The sequence below is a fragment of the Eschrichtius robustus genome, chromosome 11, assembly GCF_028021215.1.
Source record: "Eschrichtius robustus isolate mEscRob2 chromosome 11, mEscRob2.pri, whole genome shotgun sequence".
NCBI lineage: Eukaryota > Metazoa > Chordata > Mammalia > Artiodactyla > Eschrichtiidae > Eschrichtius > Eschrichtius robustus.
In genome coordinates, this window is record NC_090834.1 from 70390638 (window position 1) to 70412518 (window position 21881).

General features: G+C 45.5%; 1 protein-coding gene across 10 annotated transcripts in view; it reads left to right on the forward strand.

Annotated features, from left to right (window-relative positions):
• The window catches only part of TEAD1 (TEA domain transcription factor 1), a 264283-nt gene that overhangs the window by 67758 nt on the left and 174644 nt on the right, over positions 1-21881 (forward strand). For all 10 annotated transcript variants that reach the window (XM_068554725.1, XM_068554722.1, XM_068554723.1 and 7 more), the window contains one exon: positions 16700-16955. In XM_068554725.1, the coding sequence (XP_068410826.1) occupies positions 16799-16955 (157 nt within the window). In that variant the 5' untranslated portion in view covers positions 16700-16798. The remainder of the gene's footprint in view (positions 1-16699; positions 16956-21881) is intronic.

Genomic DNA, 21881 nt, shown 5'->3' on the forward strand with positions numbered 1-21881 from the left:
GAGTGGCTGTACAAGTGAGGCACTGATGGGGGGCTGGCAGTGTGAGGGGGTGGGAGCAGCCTCTGAATCACCTTTGACAGGTGTTCAGAGGTGTTAGATCCATTCCTTGCTTGCCTTCCTTCATCTCAGTGCTTAGGGGACCTTTGTGGTGCTGGCCCTGTTGACCTCTTGGTAGGCGCTCGGAACGTGTCACATTAGACTTTAGGGTTCTCTGTTTGGAAAGCCCTGAGACACATTGCTTTAATTAGAAAACACTACACGTGGCAGGCACCGTCCCTGTCTTCATGGGGTTCCCAGTCTTCACCAGTGGCTTCAAGTTCTTCCTGCGCCTGGACTCTAGGAATTTGTCCGTAGGAAATCATTACAAGGATGTTTGCCATACAGTGAAAAGCTGGGCAAAAGCTAAATATCGAGCCATGGGGAAATAGTCAAATAATGGTATATCCATGACATGGAATACTATACCTCTTAAAATTCATGAATACAAAGGATATTTCAGGACTCAGGAAAATGCTGAATGTAAAATGTTAGGTGGACAATAAAAGAACCCCAAACTCTAGGGAATAATAATAATAATGTTACTAGTACAAGGATATACATCAAAATGCATTGTTAGCACTGACTGTTGTTTGGTGGAGGGCTGTGGGTAAAGTTAATTTTCTCCTATGTATGTTTCTGAATGTTCCGCTTTTTTGGTCATCTGTGGGTATTAACTTTATAATTAGAAGCGTTCCATAAATATTATATTCCTTAAATCCAGTTTAGAGTTTAAAAATTTATTTGTATAATCAGCGACCGAGTATACTGAATTTAAACTTGGAGAAACACTTTTGGAGGTTGTGTTTATCGCCTGTAAAGGAAGCTGCTGACTTGGTGGAATAAAAATAAGAGCCTAGGTCAGCCTCCCGATGCGGGGGCCCCAGCTCCCCCGGCTTCCAGACTGCAAGGGTTCCAAGAGGCCCTAATGCCCTTGTTGAAAGGCTCTCCTTGGCTTCTTATTAATGTCCCTCGCTGAGCCGTGCTCTGCTCTGCTGGCTAACCTTGTCAGAAGGTTACCCGTGGCTCTCCAGGTCTCAGCTAATTTTAAACCCAGTGTGCCGGCCAGTGCAGTGGCGTGGCATTGCGCTGCGGGGAAACGAACACTCCCTGGAAGACACGGCTGGGGAAAGATGAGCCGAGTCCCTGGGTTTTTCTCCTCCTCCTGTAAGTGACCAGGCACGCTGAACAAGCAAAGAGAGCTGGGATAATAATGAGAGCTTTTATGGTAAAAATCAGGATTATTAAAGATCTTTTAGCAGTGGCAATCAATGCTGGTTGATAATGGCACGGTGTGATGTGTCCTGCATGAGCTGTGTGAATTCTGACCGCCCGAGCAGGAGCGAGCTGGATGAGGTCCTCTCTTCCCGGAACTAGACTCTGACTGTTTTTAAAGCAGAATGAAACTGCCTCTCATTTCACTATTTATTTGGTGTTCTTCTAAATTTGTAGAGCTCAAACTCTGCTGGTAGTACGTTCCTTTTCTGAAGTTTTTACTGATTTGATTGGGAGAGAGCTAGTATTTCTTAAAAGCTAAAAAATAAAACACACAGAATCTGCCTGTCTGCATGTCTATTAGCTGCTGTTGGCTGCCACTAAGATTGTCATTTTAAGTACCTCCTTTTTTTAAGCGTTTGCAATAGATAGAGTCCTGTTTAGATTACTGCTGTGCCATATGATACTTGTAACCCTGATATTTTAACATGAAACATAATCAATAACTGCAAAATAACATGACATGGGGGAACCTTTCTCCATCAAAATTAACTTAAAAACAAACAACCAACCAACCAGAGAATCCTTTTTTTCCCCCCTTTTGGATTTTTTTTTTTTTTTTTTTTAAATCTTCTTTCTCTTTTAACACCTTCAGGCTGGGAATCTAAGGTGCCTATTAGAGTTAGCCGTCTTCCCCTGCCAGGGCATTCACAGTGTCTCTCACATGTAAGAGATTGCAACGGGAAACTTCACCCACCCGGTTCACTGCCTGGTCTGGGGTTTACCTGCCCAGCTGGAAGAAGGGCATCTTTCCTAATAGCTGGGTCTCTATCTACTCTCTTATAAAACAGTTGCGAGGAGCCAATTAAAAAGGCATAGTGTGTGGAGTAAACCAAGATGAAAGCACAATGGATGGAGATTCAATAACCTGCTAACTCCCTGTAGTGATTGAAGTTAACTTTGTTTGAAGTACCCAGGCTGGGTCAGACCACATCAAGCCAGCAGTGTTCCTGCAAGAGGATAGCACAGGAGTGAACTGTGATTTTATTTTAGGGAAAAAAAATACATAAATGCTTTTTATTGGTCTTTTCTGTTTTGAAGGTCTGTCCCTCCTTCACTAGGCCTGATTAGCTCTGTCATGTTTGGATTTAATTTTGAGAAAATTAAAGCTGAGTAATATCAGGAATTTGTTGAATGGGAATACTTGTTGAAATCTTCATTGACCCAAATCTGACTTTTATAAATAGTATTAAATAAGCAAACTTAAAAAAAAAAAACCCAAACAAACCCATCCCCCTCTTGCCTTAAAATAATGTTTTTAAAAGCACATTCAACATACTTAAGTATAATATATAAGCTACTCTGGATTGGATGCTAAATGAATGAGTTATTGCAGGGGCTGTAGTGGTGATGTTAGGAGTATACTTACGAATTTAAAGTACATTTTTTAAAACCCAGTTCCTCTTCCACACAGACTCCAATGTCGGCTTTTCTTCCCCTGGTTTTCTCTTTCTCACCTTTCCCCTCCTGCACTTGGCCTGCACGCCTGCCTGGTGTAGGCCCGCTGTTATTTTTGTGGTAACCTGACACTTTGGCCAGCAATTGCAGCCCCCAGGTCCCTGGGGGGTGAACTTGCTGTGAGCTGAAAAGGCAGGCTCCCGATCTGATCTCCCAGGTAGAGCAGCTGCTGCAGCAGGGCTGGGGGATGCCACAGACTGGGGAGGAGGGGTGTGTGTCACCAGTTCAGCCCTCGGATTGTGGCTTGTCAGGCAACAGGCCCAACCTTGAGGTGGGGGGCCAGTAGAGGCCAGCTAGTCAGGGGTTTTGGAGACTGGAGGAAGGTTTTAAGCTACTGCCTTTCTTTCATTTCGTTCTGTGGGTCTGGTCTAGAGTATGCCTGAGGCTGTCTTTGTGATTCCTTAAGCAAGGATGAGTTCCTTAATAGTCACGAAGATTGTATTAATATTTTATGTTAAACTAAAGTGAACAATTTTATCAAGCTGGGGTAGGGACGAGGTACAGAAATGAATGGGACAGAGCCCCCGTCTTCTGAAAATCTGCAGTATAGCAGGAATGACAGATACGTAAGCAGTAAGTATTAATTACAGTTGTGTGCGTTCATTCAGCAATTATTTGAGGACCTGCAGTGTGTCAGGCACAGTTCTAAGACGTGTGCACACCTACCCACTGATCTGTAAGCATACAGATTAAGTGATGTATATAATGGCTGCTGAGGATTGAGACATCTGTACTTACGTGGATCATCTCGTTTAATCTTTCAACAGGTCTGTAATGTTAATTCTCATTTTGCTTTGTACCTGCGCACGCACGCACACACACACAACACCCTGAGACACAGCTAACAAGTGGAGAACTCAAAATTAAAACCTCTGGGATTCTAAAATCTTACGTACTCTTTATATACACATATTTTTAACTGTTTGGCCGTATAGACTCTCCAGATGCACAGTGTCCTCCCTGGAATTGTAGGGGTGCCCACAAAGGAAAGCATTTAGCAAACATTTTTGGAGTTCCAACAATTCATCTGACAGTGGGAGATGTTAAACACAGGAATGCCAAGGGACTTACCGATCAGCTGGAAACAGTATCCTAAGAGAAATTACAGTGAAGCCTACCAAGTATGGTGTTGGAAGTTTGCTTGAGGTGCTATGAGGACATGGAAGTGACTTCTCCTAGTGGAGGAATCTGCCAAGGCTTCCCAGAGGAGAGGTTGGTGGCTTTGGTCTTGAAAGGACCAGTAGACATTCGTTAGATGGAATCGCTGGTGAGAGAAGCAGCTGAGCAGAGGGGCCCAGGTGGCTGAGGGGGTGAAGTAGGCAGCCTGCTGTGCCTGGGCACCTTGGAGTGGTCTCTGGCTGGAATGTGGGGGACTGCACAGGTGCCTGAGAAGCAGGCTGGGGGCAGGTGGTCAAGGCCATGGGTGTCCTGTTACGCAGTTAGGTCCTGGAGGGTGTGGGCCTCTGCTGAAAGATTTAAAGTGAGCATAGGATAAAAGTCATATTTGCATTTTGGGAAAACTCTGGCTGAAGAATAGCACAGGAGAAGCTGGCTAAAAATACATGAGCTGGGGATTCTGATTCAGTACCTCTGGCATCAGGGCTGATGAGATCTGTATTCTTAAGAAGCCATCTATGTACATCCAGGGTCGGGAACCTGGCAGAACTAGGTTGTTGGTAGTGGTGGTGTTTGGGGACGTAGGGGACAGCCCAGCTCAGAGAGGTGTGAAGAGGTCCTGCCTGTGAGACGGGAGGAAAGTTAGTGGGGGTGGAGAGGAGTGGATGGGATGCAGTTGAGAGATGAGGGGCCGAGTGGACATTCTTGGTGACGAGTTGCGTGGGAAGGGATGGGAGAAGCCTGAGATGATGGCCCTCCTTTGGGTGCTGATTCAGCCAGGTTCTCTGAGGAGCAGAATCCCTCAGAGGGAGCTGAGGGATTGGGTTCCTTCACCCAGGGCCTGGAAAATCCTTTTTGGATTTTCTTGGGTGCTTTTAGAGACAGATCCTTAATACAGAAAAGTGACTTTGAAGGTGTCAGTGCCCGGTATGCCAGGTCTGTGTGTCTGTGAGGGTTTGGGTTTGTTTGCTTTGTCTTTGGGCCTTTTGGACTCTCAAGTCTCGCCCTGTAAGTAAAGTCCTCATTAGTCGTTTGGACTGAGCAGGCATCAACACCGTGAATGTCCGAGAGGGGGAGGGCTTTAGCGGCAGTTCATAGGTGTAATTGGAAATGGTGTAATTGTAATTGGAAATGCATTTTGATGAGAGAGAGGAGTTCCTTGTTCCTCTACCAGGGTTAGCAGAATCTGCAGGAGGAAGAGATCCTGGAAGGAAATACATATCTCTCCCATTTATTATTATTTTTTTTCGAAAGAGACTCCTCCTTTGTGTGTGTGTGCGCGCGCTGGGGAGGTGTAGAAATACTGATTGAATCAAGCTGTGGCCTTTTGCCTTTTTTGCTTGATACAACTGCCTCATTTGCTGGGGTGGGGCGTGTTGGGGATGAGGAGGGAGGAGTCCGGTGGTGGGTGTCATGGCCAGAGTCAGCTTTCCTTCAGAGCACCTTGGGCCTTGCAGAAGTGAAGCAGATGTTTCGCCTGAATTTCAGAATTGGGTGCCTCAGCTTTTCTGTCCATGCCTCTCTTTGCCTGGGGTTCTTTTTAATATAATTTAACTTTATTTATTTTATTTTTGGCTGAGCTGGGTCTTCGTTGTTGCTCACGAGCTTTCTCTAGTTGCAGCGAGCGGGGGCTACAGTTCGTTGCGGTGCGCGGACTTCTCATTGTGGTGGCTTCTCTTTGTTGTGTAGCACGGGCTGTAGGCACTCGGGCTTCAGTAGTTGTGGCACGTGGGCTCCATAGTTGTGGCTCGTGGGCTCTAGAGCACAGGCTCAGTAGTTGTGGCGCACGGGCTTAGTTGCTCCGCGGCATGTGGGATCTTCCCGGACCAGGGCTCGAACCCGTGTCCCCTGAATTGGCAGGCGGATTCTTAACCACTGCGCCACCAGGGAAGGCCTGCCTGGGGTTCTTGCCCCACTACATGCCCTGACGCGCTTATGGACTGCTTAGAGCTGGTGTTGTGCACACAGTAGGTGCTCAAGTAATATTTGTTAATTTGAATGACTGGTGTATTGTCTAAAGGGGAGCAATACTTGTTCTGCCTCAGCCAGTTTCCTGCCAGGATTCTTTCTCTGGCTGAAGTTGCAGTGGGTATAAAACAAGGACCAGTTTTCCATTTGGAGGGCAGGGATGGGGGTGAGGGTGAGGCTTTAATTGGCCCCTGAATTTGCATCCCTCTCAGTGTAAGACCAGTTTTGCAGCTGCTCCATCCCTGTATCATCATTAAATGGCAGATGTGTTTCTCATTGGAGAGGTGGGGACTCAGTTGTATCAGTGACCCTGGGAACGGGTAGACATTTGTGAACAAGCAGTGTCATACATTTTTGGTTTGTTGATACACTTGCTCACATTGCCATTTGCACGTTGGCCATGTGCACACGTGTCACTGTGTAAGCATAGCAGTCTAGTCCCCACGTTGGGTTCAGGATGACCACGCTATCAGCGAGGGACCAGGGAAATACGTGGAACCCTCCACGACCAAGTCTGAGAGCATTTATTGGAAGAGCTGAGTGACGCCACCAAGCGGAGTGAATCCTGTGGTTCTAGGCTGTTTAAACAAGCACACCTGTATAAACGGTCATTGTCTTTTCGTGCATTAGAAAGCCTTTATACAAATTTGGAACGATTAAGCGATGAGCCACATTGTAACGCTTGAATTTATCTAGAGGACTCTTTTGGTCTTGGACCACACTGAAAATGCTTTTGATTAAACAATTTGGATTCCAGATTTATAAAATTGCCAGTTCTTCGTCCTTTATCCCCTCAAATACACACATACACTAACACACACACCCCCCTTTAGGAGTTGCTTGCATACTCCTGATATTGCTGGCGTTTTCTTGTTGCCTTTGAATGAAACAACCCAAACTTTTTGTTGCTGTGTGTGTGGCCCCTTGTGGTCTGGCTCAGTTTACCTTTTGTTTTCTTGCTTTGTCTTTTCTTCACCACATCCCCTCCACAGATACCCTTCTCTGCACAGGCCTCCCTGAGCTTTCTCATAATTGGCCCCGTAAGTCCTACTCAGACTTCAAGACCAGCCTAAGCATCACCTCCCATGAGGCCCTTGTTGACCTGAGAGACAGAATCAGCTCCTATTTCTGCGCTCCAACGGCACTTAGTTCATTCCTCTTTTGACGTATTATATTCATGCACTTGTTCATTCATTTATTCACCCGTGGGTTCATTATTTTAGGCACCCTTTGGGTCATTATTTTTGGGGAGCATTGACTGTGTGCCAGACCTTCATTAAATGCCAAGGACAGGAAAATGACTAAAGGCATGGACCTAAGCCTTAAAGCTCTCACAAACCCACAGGGTTGACAGCCACAGAGACAGATCATTCCTGTGCAGTGAGTGACAGGGTTCGTTTGTCCTGGGGAGCGAAGGTGCTTTCTGCAGGAACATGGCGGGAGTGGCTTCCCAGCGAGTGGCTTGAAGTCTTGAAGGATAATTAACCTACTTCTCTGTCTCCCTGCTGGAAGGGTGCTCCTTGAGGGCAGGGAGGGGAGCATGTTTATTTCCTCTCTCTAGTGCCTGGCACATGGGTGGGGAGACATGCGGTGGGGGGTTTCAATAAATCTTTTATCATATTGAATTGAAACAGATAATAAAAAGAAAACAGAAATCATTTCCCCTTCGTGATTCTGCCCTGTCCTGTTTCAGAATGAATTTAAGGCAGCTTGCAAGGCTGTAAAAGAGCACAAATTAAAAAGCAGGGAAAGAAGGAAGAAAAAGAAGAGGATTGAGGTAGGGACCTAAAGTGGGTTTGGGAATGAAACCAAACTTGCCGACGATATAACCACCATGCTTTCTCTGAGGGGCCTGCCAGTGGGGCTTATAGTGCTCTTTGGCAGCGAGTGAGGAAGGCTAGTTGGGTGAACACGAGGTGAAAAACACGTGGTGTTTTGTTGGTTATCGAACTTTCCATTGGGACCTTTGTAAAGAGCAATCTGTGTAATGTGATGAAGGACATACTCAACTTCTTGGAGTACATCCAGTGACTAATTCATGGGATGTTTCTGGGTATGCTGATGGTATCACGTAAAAGCATAATTCAATAAAGGCAGTTTATCCAGAGCCCCTGGAATACACTTTCTCTAAGATAACTGTGGAATCACTCTGGGACTGGAACAGATAGTCCTACTTGCTGTTCTGTCTGTCCCTCTTTTATCCAGTGTCCTAATGCTACATGCCACTGCCCTTGGTCCTAGAGGTCACATAAGCTCTGTTTCTGCTCCCAAGGAGTTTTATGATCATGTGTTGGGACTCAGAAAATACTCATGTATGATATGGGATCAGTATCTCTATGATCAGACGCATTAGAAATGGGTATTTAAAGTAAGATGGGCCAGACCAACACTCACACAAAAATGTAAACATATGATTTTTGATGGTTGAGAGGATGGAAAGGAACAAAATTTGTCGTCGTGCATTGTGTTCTTGGTTGCCCTAAGTTGGCAGGAAAGAGGAGTTTTTTCCTTCTGGGCATGTTGGAGCCTAAATTTTGGATTCTCTGATGGGGTGATGATGATAGTCACATGGATCCCTTGGGTCTTTAGAGAGCATTTGAATGCCACTGTACCCAGTTGAAGACCCTGAGCAGAGCTTGGACCTCACAGTTCAGCACTTTCAAATGCCATCTTGTTCCAGTTTTCCTTGTCGATTGGCTTATGACCCAAGCAGAAGTCAGCTCTGGATTTACCTGTTGCTGCTTTCCCCCAGCATGCTGTGTAATAATCCAGGGTAGATGGAGGCATGGCCAGAATGGGAGAAGCATCCTAAATCGTAGAAACTGGAGAAGGCAGGCCAGGACCGTTTCTCTGTGTAGAGTGGAGAAGGCCACTCCTAATGCAGCAGAATTAGGATTCCACATCAGCCAAAGGAGCTGCATCCGGGCAGGTCAGCTGCTGGGACTTGGAGTCAGTCCAGAGCCAACATATCATTAAGTTGGCCGGCAATGAGCTGTGTAACATTGAGTGAGTCTCCACCAGCTTTTGTAAGAAGGATGACGCCCCAGGCATGACCTACAGACTTGCCACCTAGGGAACAGCACCTTGATTGCATGAGGCCCATTTGTTTGGCATTCCTTCTGGCCTGGGGCTGAGATGGACTCTTTTGAAATGCTTGTCTTAGGGTCTGACCAAACGCAGCATATGTGTTTATCTGATGTGTTGGTAGCTTTTAAAATATGAACTGTCAGGATGTCCCTGGTGGTCCAGTAGTTAAGACTCCGCGCTTCTACCCTAGGGGGCACAGCTTTGATCCCTGGTCAGGGAACTAAGATCCCACGTGCCGCACGGTGTGGCCAAAAATAAAAAATAAAAAAAGTAAGTAAAACTGGGGCTTCCCTGGTGGCGCAGTGGTTAGGAATCCGCCTGCCAGTGCAGGAGACACGGGTTCAAGCCCTGGTCCGGGAGGATCCCACATGCCGCGGAGCAACTAAGCCCGTGTGCCACAACTACTGAGCCTGCGCTCTAGAGCCCACGAGCCACAGCTATGAGCCTGAGTGCCACAACTACTGAAGCCCGCGCACCTAGAGCCCGTGCTCCACAACAAGAGAAGCCACCGCAATGAGAAGCCGGTGCACTGCAACGAAGAGTGGGCCCCGCTCGCCGCAACTGGGGAGAGCCTGCGCGCAGCAACAAAGACAGCCAAAAATAAATAAATTTTTTAAAAAGTAAAATAAAATATGAACTGTCTACTTTTGATTTTTAATTTGTACTCATTTAAAATGCTGAGGCATCATGATAGTCTGATGGTGAATCTCACCAACTAAGAAAGTAACATTACCCATGACTTAGTGACTAAGGAGTATTCTTTTCCTGGTATTTGTTTTCTTTGTTTAAGCATTAGGATTGGTGAGTCTACTTGAAATGTGTGTTCACTCTACAGACCTTTTGGAATGGAGGAGTTAGTTTGGCGGGTTTTCTTTGACTGTTATTCCTGGGAAAGGGCTTAGGAATTTTCCTTTTGAAATGCTACTTACTGCTAACTCTTGTGGCATTTTTTTCTTTTTTCCCTCTTAGAGCATTAAAGAAACTTCTGTTTCTGGCTTTGAAACGTGTTTCCCAAGGTTAAACAACCCACCTTCCAGGGATCCATGACTTGGGCTACAGGTCATGTCATCCAGCTCATGCTCCCCTTACAGGTGCACTGTCTTGATAGCAAGTCTTCTCTTGGAATGGTCAGATGGCGTAGATTGCCTGGACCTGAGTGTATGGCCTTGTCTTTCTGAAGGAGCCCACTGATGAAGGAGAGCAGTGATTAAGCTTGCCTGGTGGTGGTGAAGAGGAAAGGAAGAGACAGGAATTTCTGTTCTTAATGGCTAACACGTTCATTAAGGGGATGGGGAAGGTGATTCCCTCAAAGGCTGGTAATACAGAACCGCATAGCATGAAATCAATCAAAGCCTTTCTCGAGCTGTCACCTGGGCAAGTACTTGGAGCTGATGGAGCGGAGAATTAATCAGGGAATCCCAGGAGGGTAATGCTAAGACCTCTGATGGGGTGCTCAGCATTGGGGTCTTGGTGAAGAGGTATTGGCTTGTTGATGGATCCTGTTGATATAGAAGTGATTTTCGAAAATGAGAAGGAGTAATTATCTGCTCCTTCCTGCTGAAATTAGAGGGAACCTATTGGCAATTGGAGTGTATGACACTAAGGCTCCCTGGCTGATACTGACTACACGGCAGACGTTCCATCTCTCTGGAGACTGCCTTCAAAACCGGGCTGCCGATCCTCACCTGTATTTCTCAGGCCACTTGTTAGCAAGTTTGGCTAGTGTCTGAAATGGTAGGAAAATAACAGCTCTCCCCATTTACATATGCAAAAGCGATGAACCGTCATTAGTGTCTGACATTCCTCCCAAGTACCCAGGGAGGTGAGTCAGTATCATAACTATTCATTAGGAATTAATTAGACTGTGCTGCATGGTGTCAGTTGTGGACAGAGCTGAGAATTCAGCACTGCCTACATTCTCTCCCTTTGGAATCCAGCCTCCAGCTCGCTGTCTAGTGAGGATGTAGTTTGAGTCCTGTATTCCCATGGAATGTGCATTCTATCTGGAGCAACGACTATTAAGCATATATGACTTCGGTCAACTTATTTAGGCCTCTGGACCTTATAAGGTAGGAATAATACCCAGTGCGGGCAGTGCAGTTATTAAATACGATCCTGTAGGTCAGCAGTCCCCAACCTTTTCGGCATCAGGGACTGGTTTCGCGGAAGAGTTTTTCCACGGACCGGGGTGTGGGGCGGGGTGTGGGGCGGTGATGGTTCAGGCGGTAATGTGAGCGATGGGGAGCGGCAGATGAAGCTTTGTTCTCTTGCCTGCTGCTCACCTCCTGCTGTGCGGCCCGGTTCCTAACAGGCTGTGGACTGGTCCTGGTATGCGGCCCGGGGGTTGGGGACCCCTGTCCTAGAAGACCCAAACCATATTTGTCCCTTTAACACAAAGGGCTCTTGGTTGTCTGTAATCGTGATTAATAAGAAGTTGAATCAGACAGCTAACTCTTGGTTATCCAAACTGTGCTTGGCATAAGTCTGTCCTCTTAACATCTTCCTGATTTGCTGATTTCCTTTGGGGCTCTTATTATTCATTAGAACCTTGGCCAGAGTCAGGGTGAGGAATGGGAAAGGAGCTGAAACTCTGACCTTTCTCATGGAAAGCTTGGGTGATAAGTTCAGTCATCTTGTTATCAAAGAATGTTCAGTTCACATCATCTGGTTGTTGGTCCATTTTTTCTTTCTTTGAATATTTATTATGCCAAGTACTGTGCTAGCACAGGGGATACCTATGGTGACTGTAGTAGTCCTTGCCCTCGAGGACATTGGGATGTGGATGGAGGGAGTGATAACAAACCAACTTAGTCTAAGTTCTCTTATAGGTAGTCTTTGGAAACACAGGCGATGAATGATGAAGTTGGTTTCCTTCAGTGTTAACGGTGGCAACTGAGGCACATGGCGGATACTGTGTGGTCCAGGGTTACTCGGGTAGAGGCAGAGTCCTAACTTCCAGTCCGCCTCTTTTCTTGTTGCCTCACAGAGTATGAAGATATTGGCTAAAATAAGCTTTATGGATTCTTTTTTTTAGATTCTCACGTTCAGTGACATTTCCCTAATCATGAGGGTTAGTTAAAACTAATCCTTTTATTTAAGAGCTCTTCAATCACCACTGAGTGGGTGAGATGCTTACATTGTGAGAGACCCACAGGAATTAAGATGAAGGGAGCAGCGCTTCCTGTGTCCTGTGTCTTACCCCTTGTGCATACGTCCCTTGGATAGAGTTGGTGTCAGAAGCACCTGCATTGACCATCTAACCTCCTTCTTCCCCTAGACTTTTAAATCAAAATATGTGCTGGTTGAATACTATATATATGTATGTGTGTGTGTGTGTGTATATATATATATATACACACACACACACACACACACACATATATGTATGATGTTCATCATATAAGATGTCATTCCAGTGTGCTCATGTTACCTGTCTTGAAATGTAAGTGGGTAATCCTGAAAGAATGATTCATTTAGGGAGTGTGGCTATTAGCAGGAATGTTTGGGTCACTGGTAACATTTCTTTTTGGAGTTTATTCCAGTGTGGCTGGGAAGAGTTTCAGGAAAAAAGGAGGTTTTAGAAAAGTGTTAATGATGGAAACTGAGGCACATGGGGGCTACATGATATATAGTACATTTTCAACCAACAACATTTTCCCTTCTCTCTTTTGTTTTAGGCATTCATTTAGATTTAGGGTTATTCCCTTCAACGAAACTTCCCAGAAGAATATGAAAACTATTGATCGTGTGCATTATAAGTGCAGGCGTTTGTTACCAATTTAAATTTTCCATTTAGACATCTGAAGACCTTAAGGAAGAGGATCCTTTAAACTTATTTCCCAAGGGGAACCATTAGGGAAGCTCCTTCATTTCTTTACCATCCCATTATCAGTAGGTGTTTGGTCATCACAAGGTCCATACCACTGTCTAGAGATGATGGACTTGAAAACGTCATCTGTTCATGGTTTTTCAGATGATAGAGCACCTTCATTCATTATCTCACTAAATCTTTATGGAAACTCCATGGGGTAGAGTCCCTCCACTACTTAATGATTTTTCTGCACTGGGATTGCATTTAATTTATTATTTTCATTTTATAAATTAAAACCTGAGCCTCTAGAGATTACCTAATTTAGTCTGGGCTGCGTGGCTAATGGGTGAGACAGGTTTGGAATCCAGATCAGTTTGAATCTTAATACCATACCCGCCCCCCACCCCCACCACCCCCCTTGCCCCACAATACTACGTTCTTCATTTACTGAAGTAAGTGAAAGTTGGCTCCCTTGCTCAAAGGATGTATGAGGAGGTGAGGACATCAACTCTGCAGGCACAGATACTCTATGCGTATATCACTTGATTAGATCTTATTGTTGGTAATAAGCAGGTGCTTGTTATTGTACATTCAGAAGCCAGGTAGAATGGGTGGTAGTTAACTAATTCCACACGTTTTTAGGATGCTCCTAATATGTGGCTGATTCTCTCAGAGCCACTAGATACAAGGATGGTTTCCAGGATGAGGTGGATTTTGAGCTGGGCTGGAAGGGAACTGAGGGATGGAATTTGGTATCCAGTACGGGGAGCTTTTCTCAGCCACTCCTAGTCTTGTGATTGGAAACTCTGCCCATACAGGGCCTCATCTTACAATTGGGTTGTAAAACCAAGGGCCTGTAGAAGTCTGTGGATTATGTATCTGGTAGCTTCTGGGGCTGTGTCCTGGCCCTTGTCTAGGGTAGGTAATTCCATCCTGCTGAGCTCCAGTTCACCCAGTGCAAGAGCCTGGACATGGAGTTCTTCTTCCCTTTGCATGCAATAAATGAATAAAAACATGTGAGCATTTAGAGCAGCGCCTGTGCTTCCTAAGTGGATGATGGATCAGTTGATGTTAGTTAATATTGCATTCCCCAACAACCAAGGAGTTGTGACCCTTAGCTTTAGAGGTAACTTGAAGGGGTTGTCTGTAATACTCTGCTGCCTGTCTTATAAGGCCATCTACCACTTGTTGAACTAACAGGAAATTTTTCCTTATGTTGAGCCATAATCTTCTTTGGAACTTCTACAAAACAGGTCTAACACCCTCCCTGTGTGTAACACCTTCAGAAGTTGTTTGGTGTCTGAGGACGTTAAGCTTGGCAGTTATGATTCAGAAAGATCTTACCAGTTTTGAGCCACTGGCTAAGGCTAAAAATAATGGAATTTAATAGAATAGATATAAATTCCTGATTTTAGCTCCTAACCCAATTGATCAAGAGTCGGGATTCAGGAACAACACTTGGAGGGTGGGAGCTTAGAAGTTTTATGGATCCTAAGTCCACCTCTGAGTGTCATTTATTGAAGGTTGTGGACAAACTGGGCTGGGCAAGAGGGATGATGTGAATTGTGTCTAGTCTGGAACACGGTCAGGAGACTGGGGGCTGCTCTGGTCATACCTAAATGGGTGTCTTGGGGGAGATTTGCTTCCCTAAGGCATGGATAGACCTCAAGGCTGAATGGTTAGAAGTTAACCAGGAGATGGGTTTTAGCCTAATAGATGGAAGAATTTCAACATGTTAGTACAAAGAAGGTGATACTGGGAAGGTAGTGGGTTCTTTGTTGTTGTTATTGGTGATGTTCATGCAGAGACTGAATGACCAGTTAATGACATGTGTCAGAGGGGACCTCAGCTATTGAATTAGGGGTGTTGTGTTTTGGTCTGGAGACTCTGAGGCTTTCAGTTATATGGTAATGTTCTTTTTAGTCAAAGTTCCCCTGGTCCCCTGGATTCCATCCCTCTACCATAGTGGTTGAGCGCTGGACACAGTTTAATCTTAAAATGTGGCTCTCTGGAGTGAAGTCTTACTGCTGTGAGCTGCCTGGAGCTGAGAAATTGGCCTGTGTTTTTGTATGTGTCTGGTTTTGTTTGTTTTGTTTTGTTTAGTTTTGGGGTAAGGTGGAGAGGGAGAAGGTGAACGGGCTAGTCACTACTCAAAGAGTTCACACGTATTCTTATAATTTCTCTAATAAACCTCTTTGGAGCTAGACTCTAGGGTAGCGTGCAGTTCAGCTTGGATTTTATAAGACTCTTAGATCCCAACCAAGAAAAAAATGTAATAATTTGAGAATTCAAAGGCCCACACTGCAGGCATTGTAGAGTTCATCTGGGGGTCAGTCACAAAACCCTTTCTTGTGGCATAATTTATATCTTTAACATTTGGCAGTTTTTAAAGTCCTGTGTCAGTGTACATGTGTTGGTAAGAAGTAGTAAATATTTTGCTGACAAGTTCTTTGAAAGATGGATCAGTGGCAGCGTTCAAAGGCAGATAACCTGAGGGTTTCCTTTATCCAGGTGCTGCCAAATCTAAAAAGCTGTCAGGATACGGAGCCAAAAGCACCCGTTGGTTATACCATTTATTGTGTAATGTTCCTGTGCCTCAGACTTTCTGCACCTGGGATCTGTAGGTATACACAGTGGGGGAAGGCAGGGGAAAGGGGTTCAGTTGGGAGAGAGAAGGAAAGGGCTGGCTCTCAGAGGTGACTGCCCTGGGATACAGAGCAGTGCCTGGTACCTAGTAGGGCTGCCCGCATCTGCTTCCCTCCTGGCCGCCTCTGTTGTAATGTTGCATGGACTTGAGGCGGCGGAAGGGGGTGGAATGGTGGTCGCACTAAGCTCTCCCTACTCAGGCCCTGCGCCTCCCCTCTTCCGATCAATCCCCAGGAGGAATTCTTATCCCCTTTTTGGGGAAGGCTTTGAATGAATGATCTGATGCCTTTTCAACAAAGGCATATTGATATGTTAGTGTGCAGACAGCAAGGGGTACTGGATTAGATCATTTTCACATTGGTGTTTGTGCCAGTTTGACATTTGTTTGGAATGCTTATCCCTTTATGACCATAGGTTACATGCATAATTTAAGGGGAATAAATCTTTGAGAAAGATTTCTTTTGGTTCTGTAATCTTCAGTGCTACAGAAAAATAAACGAAACCCCCCCCCCACAGTTTTCCTGTGATCAGGAATTCCAAGGAGGCTACCAGATGAAGTGCCTCATGTGGGTGTGAAACATTTCTGCAGATGTGCTGGCCACTTGTAGTTGTTGCAGGGAAGGCAGGAATTGGGGACAACTTGGTTCCAGCTTCAGGGTTACAATCTAGAAGCTGAGAGTGGCAAAGTGACCTGACTCGTACAGTGTAAAAAGCCCTGTGGATAAATGTTATAGAATAGCAGGTCCAGGTCTGCTGGCATTGCTGTTTGTAGAATGAGTATTTGTGATAAAATAATCTCCCTCCTTCTGTCTGCCATTCTGCCGCCATCTTGCATCTTGGCGATCCCAGTGACAAATTCTGGGATGGTTTGACATTTTAGAGTTATCGTGCTAATTGCCACAGTGAGGTAGACGCCTTTTGTTTTACTTTATTTTCTTTTAAACAACTTGTTCTGCTCTGGAGATTTGATTATCATCGAGCAAAGTGCTCTTGGTAGATAGTAGGTACTTAGCAAATTTTGCATGATTCATTGTGAACTTGCAATTCAGAGTGAGTACTATTCTCAGATGAAAATTTCCTGTCATCTGTGAAGATTATCCAGCTTCTGCCTGCTGTTTTATTTCTGTTCCTAACGTGATACATAGGAACAAAAGACACTTGGATCTCAAAATTCCATATTCTCTCCTAAGAGTTATTCTCCAAGCAAAGCTGGTGACTGAAAAGTATGCAGTAGAACCAGCAAGAGCAGTATGTTGATGGTTACTGTGTCCTTACCATACTATCTTTTGATTTCTCTCTTAGGTTTATTTTCTTGAAAAGACTCCAGGCTTCGGCTTGGAAAATCCAACCGCCAAAATTGAGCCCAGCAGCTGGAGCGGCAGTGAGAGCCCTGCCGAAAACATGGAAAGGATGAGTGACTCTGCAGATAAGCCCATTGACAATGATGCAGAAGGGGTCTGGAGCCCCGATATTGAGCAGAGCTTTCAGGAAGCCTTGGCTATCTATCCACCATGTGGGAGGAGGAAAATCATCTTATCAGATGAAGGCAAGATGTATGGTAAGTGATTTGAAATGCTCCTTTGAAATGCTGCAACCTGCTTTTGTGGTAAGGGGTCAACGTAGCTAGCCTTCTACTGAGATCCATTCCTTGTATTGGGTTGAATGATCTTTGTACAATTTTAGTTGGCCATCCAAGGGACTGAATCTCAACTGAAGAGGAGAGTCAGTAAAGGACCACTGGGAAATCATTCCCTGGAGTTTCTTCTTCTTCTTCTTCATATCAAAAGCTCTCGAGGACCAGATAGGAACAGAGGTAGTTGCAGTGGCATATGCAGACACCAAACGTGGGGACTAATTCTTCTGAATGCACGCCCCATCAAAAGGAAGTGCTGCTGCTTAGCTCCAGATAACTGACTGGAGCTCCGTAGAAATGGGGCCTCGTGCTGCCAGATCTAGCAAGATAGATGTTTATATGTGAAATGTACTCATGTTTAAAAGCCAGCACTTTTTTTTTTTTTTTTTTTTTTTTAAAACACAACCCTGTATAGGCCATATAGAACATGCCCAGGGACTTGATCAGACCTTTGAACCACCAGTTTGCTGCATTGTTGCCAATTTGCAGTTGAATGGCCAGACGAGGCACTGACCCCCAGGGTGCTCTGACCAGTCTCCCTTTCCACATGGGGACCCCTCACAGTGCATTCAAAACTCCAAGAGCACCCAAGAGGATGAGACCAGTTGACCGGATGGCTGGGGATGCCAAAGGTGGCAGCAAGCACCCATCCACTAGTCTGGGGCTTGCACACTGGGTTTGGACCTTCCCTGCACCTGCTGTAAAGGCTTCCAGCTGCTGACCTGTACTTTCTGCCTGCTTACCTTTTGGGAAGCAGATGGCAGGTGGTTGCACATACATTCTGCTTGTCTAATTGGGCACGTTAAGTTGACAGTTTGCACTGTGGCTGAGTCTAAAGAGATGCAAACAAATAACCTAAGCTCAAAGAGAACTGGCTCAGCAGCCTCCCGGAGGTTGTTAACTTATCATGGGAGTGATTTATTTCCAAATAATTTGAAAGCTTTTCCATAATAGGGTGTTGTACCTTTAATACCGCACCTCCTCTATCAGGAGCCGTAGGAGGCTGCAGCTCAAACTAGCACCCACTGCTGAGGAGAAAGCAGATGGTGGTGCAGCTGCCACCAGCTGTGCCCCCCACCCTGCCCTACCCCTCTCCAATTTGGATGATGTAATGGAAACAAGGAAAATTTTGCTTTCTGCAGCATTAGAGTCTCTCTCTCTTGGCCAGTCGGTGTCACACACACAGGAGAGAAAGAGAACGTAAACCTTCAGTATTTGTTTTATGTTCTCATGTGATCCTTTGTAGCCAAAGAAGCTTCTTCGTGTCTGGTGAAATGGACTCGGGATGAAACATCTCAGCTGCTGTGGGTAGAAAGTTTCAGGGCCTTCGATTTTCTGTGTGCTTGTATCTTTCCTGGGCTACCCTTCCTCAGCCTGGCTATTTGCTTTCAGGGTCTTGTTTTCATACCTAAAAATACAACTTCCCCATTTTAAAGGCAGAGAAGAGCACTTTAATCTTTGAGCCTTCTTTGAAGCTGATTTTACTAGGAGTAGTGAAGGTGGCTTCGAGCCATTCTACCTTGTACCAACACCCATTTGTTTACCCAGAAATTGTTTTAATCTAAAATACTGGCCTAGTGTTGGACATGCTGGTTGGGAAGAACTACTGCCTTTCATTTCTCACTGGGAATACTGGGAAAGGAGCTGTCCCTTTAGGAAGCAGGTTTTTGGGCTCGGAATAAGAACATAATTCAAAGCCAGAGTTATTCTTTTCAACTCCAGTTTTGTTTTGTTTTTTTTCCATTGATTTTCCTTTTTAGGTGGCAGCCATGGTAGATTGAACTAATTTTTTTGTGAAAATAATTTGTGAAAGAACTCTTGTTGGTAATTGGGGGTCAAAGGCAGCAGACTAGGAAAAAGAATTGTGAGAAGCTTTGGATTTGAGCCGTCTACCCACAGTGAACTTGAACAATCCTACCCTTGGTCTGTGTCTGAGTTTTCTCCCCTGTACAAAATGAGGGTAAAGTAGATGATATCCGTGGTCCTTGGGGCGTGTATATTGTATGATGCTGGATTTTGTGACTTATACTTCAGTAAGTGTGATCAGTCTGTTGACAGATGTGGCGCTAGTTGTGGAGCATGTCTTTAATACTGAAAGTAATCAGATTCTGAGTGCTTCCTGAGAGCGTGTGTTCTTGACGCATGGATTCTCTTTTTCCTGAAATCCACGTTACATTTATTGACTGTGTTGGTGACCAACCTGATTTAAAATTGGGCAGTCATTTTGAGCGAGTAGCATTAGGAATTACAACTGCAAGGTCATGTGTCCTGGTTAGGGGTGCAAGAGATGGATTTGCTGCAGTGGCCCTGAAGCCACCCCCATGTCTAGGCCACTGCCTTGGGGAGAAAACATCCCCTTCAACTCCCTCTCTTTGGCCAGCGTGGAGGAGCTTTGCTTCTACTGTTGCTTTGGAAGGGAAACATGGTGGTTATCAGGGCTATGGGAAATGGAGACTGGATCCCTTCAGAGAATCTAGCCCAGGTGCCTGAGAGCTGCATGGGACCTGCCTGTAACTTTGAGGGCGAGAGAAGGTTGATTTGGGAGCCTCCACAGTGAGGCCCCAGCCACTCGGGAATTGAGTCATGTGAGCAGTGTGGGACCAGAGCTACTGTTCCTTGGCTTCCAGCCTGTTCCCCATCTTACCACACGTAAATCAGGACACAAACCAGACCAGGAGTCGAGGTTTCTGAACGTCCTAAGAGCATGCTTTTCCTCTTAAGCATTTTGGAAATGAAAACATTGAAAGCATTTTGGATTCCATGGAGTAAAATCAAAATAATTTAATGCCTTCTAGTGAAATACCAAGTGTTTTTGTCTTGAGGGGGTTATTCCGGTATTTCTGAGCATCTGTAGAGTATTGTGATGTCACTAATCCTGAGCCTTTGGAGAAGCAAGGTCAAGTGCAGTGCTGATTTATTTTGGTAATGAAATCTCCTCCGCGGTTGACAGTAGGGCAAATGCAATCTTACAGAGGGGGAAAATGGAAAGCTCTCTTTACGTTGAGGTTTGGGCCATTAGAAAAGATGGCTTAATTTTCCCTATGCTACCTGGGTCTGTGGAGAGGCGGAGCCTTTATATGGTTGGTCTCCACGTGGACAGTTTATTTCTGCCTGCGGTACCCTATGGGTAAGCAGTTGTTCTTAGGGATTATTAGAAGGGGGGTGAGACTTCTTTGACTGTTCTTGAGAGGTTGCAAGCTCACTCCCTCTCTTCTCTGTGTTTTCTTTTTCCTTTCTTTTTCTTATTTTTACATAGCTGTGTGTCTCTTTTTCTGGTAGATAGTTGTGGAGTAGAGAGCAGGAGGACAAGATGGCAGAGATGTTCTTGATCAGCAGAGTTGTCTGGCATTGAATTTCACAGGAGCAGGTCACAGCTTAAAACAAGACAGAACAAAACAGTGAATCATGGGAATGTCTGGATGTGTTTTCTGTTGCACTTGAAAACCCTAGTCAGGCAGTGTGGTCAAACATCTCTCATAATCAAGTTAGGGACCGGAGCTAACATTCACTGGCTGCTTGCCTCAGAGACACGCAGTGTAGCACCTTAAATTTTGAACTTTGGAATTGATATGAAGCCTGGCCCTACCTCTTCTAGACATCAGACCCCGGGCAAGTTGCTTTTCCTCTCTGTGCCTCCATTTCTTCAACTGCAAGAGAGATTTAGATAGATCTTCCTTCACAGGATTGTTTTAAGAATTAAATGAACTTGTTGTGGTTTGGGATCCCCCTACCACGTTTGAACAGTGTCTGGCATACAGTGAGAGTTAATCAGTGTTTCTGAAGTGAAAATAAAGAAGTGCTCTCTGCCAATAGCTGGGTTAAAGGCTTTGCATAAAACTTCCGTCTCATGCTCACAACAACATTTTGAGGTGGGTATTGTGATTCCCACTTTATGGATGAGGAAGCTGAGTCTAAAAGGGATAAAGTGGCTTGTGCATGACCAGTATAAATGGTATAGCTGGATGCTTTCAAAACCAGCTCTGTCTGACTCCCAAACCCGGACTCTTTCCACTGTGCTTTCATTCCTTCCTTGCTGGAGGTCATTATAAGTGAATTCAACAAGTCAGCATTGAGAGTACTGCCTGTATTCCAGCCCCGTACTAGGGGTTGTCAGGGATACAGCAGCGAGCCAGACAGACAGTCCCTGCCCTCATGGAGCCATCACAAGTTCATTTGCAGGAAGCACTGACCTGAGGTTAGGGCTGTGTGCCAGAGCTTTCTGGGAAGTCTGAGACCCCTTTGAAGAGGTTCACCTTCCACTTAGCCTTTTGAAGCCTGTTCTTGGCCACCAATGTCCAGGGCACCTGGCCCAATGCTGGCAGGAAGAAAGCTTCTCAAATATTGCAGCGGGGATGATCCTAGATCATAAGGCTGGCCTTTGTAGTGGCCAGAAAGATGTCTGGAAGATTCTGGTGCCCTAGGATCCTACAGGCAGCTTGGGCAGAGCAATTGCTGGACAATTGCTTTCTCCTTTTATGAGCAGATATCTTCAGGGTCCTTGCTTAGGAGAGCTCCAGGGGTGCCCCCACTTTCTTGCTGGGTTGCCAGGCCTACTGGTCAGCCCTAGAGAGCTGAGTTGTGAGGCATAGAAAAGATGAGGAGGAAGGTATCTTTGGGCCAGTCCTCCCTGGCTGGTCTTCCCCAATTGCTGACCTGAGCCCTCCCAGCCAGTGGAGCACAGGAGTCGGACTTGCCTCTTTTGCTTACTTCATAGAAGTGCAAGACAGAAGAGAGAAGGGGCCGCTTCAGTGAGGTGGTGGCAGAACTGACAAGGGGACATCAGAAGGAGTGCACAGAAGCAGGCACAAGTGTGCACCAGTTAGTCAGTGCAGGCAAAGAGGCTGACATCTG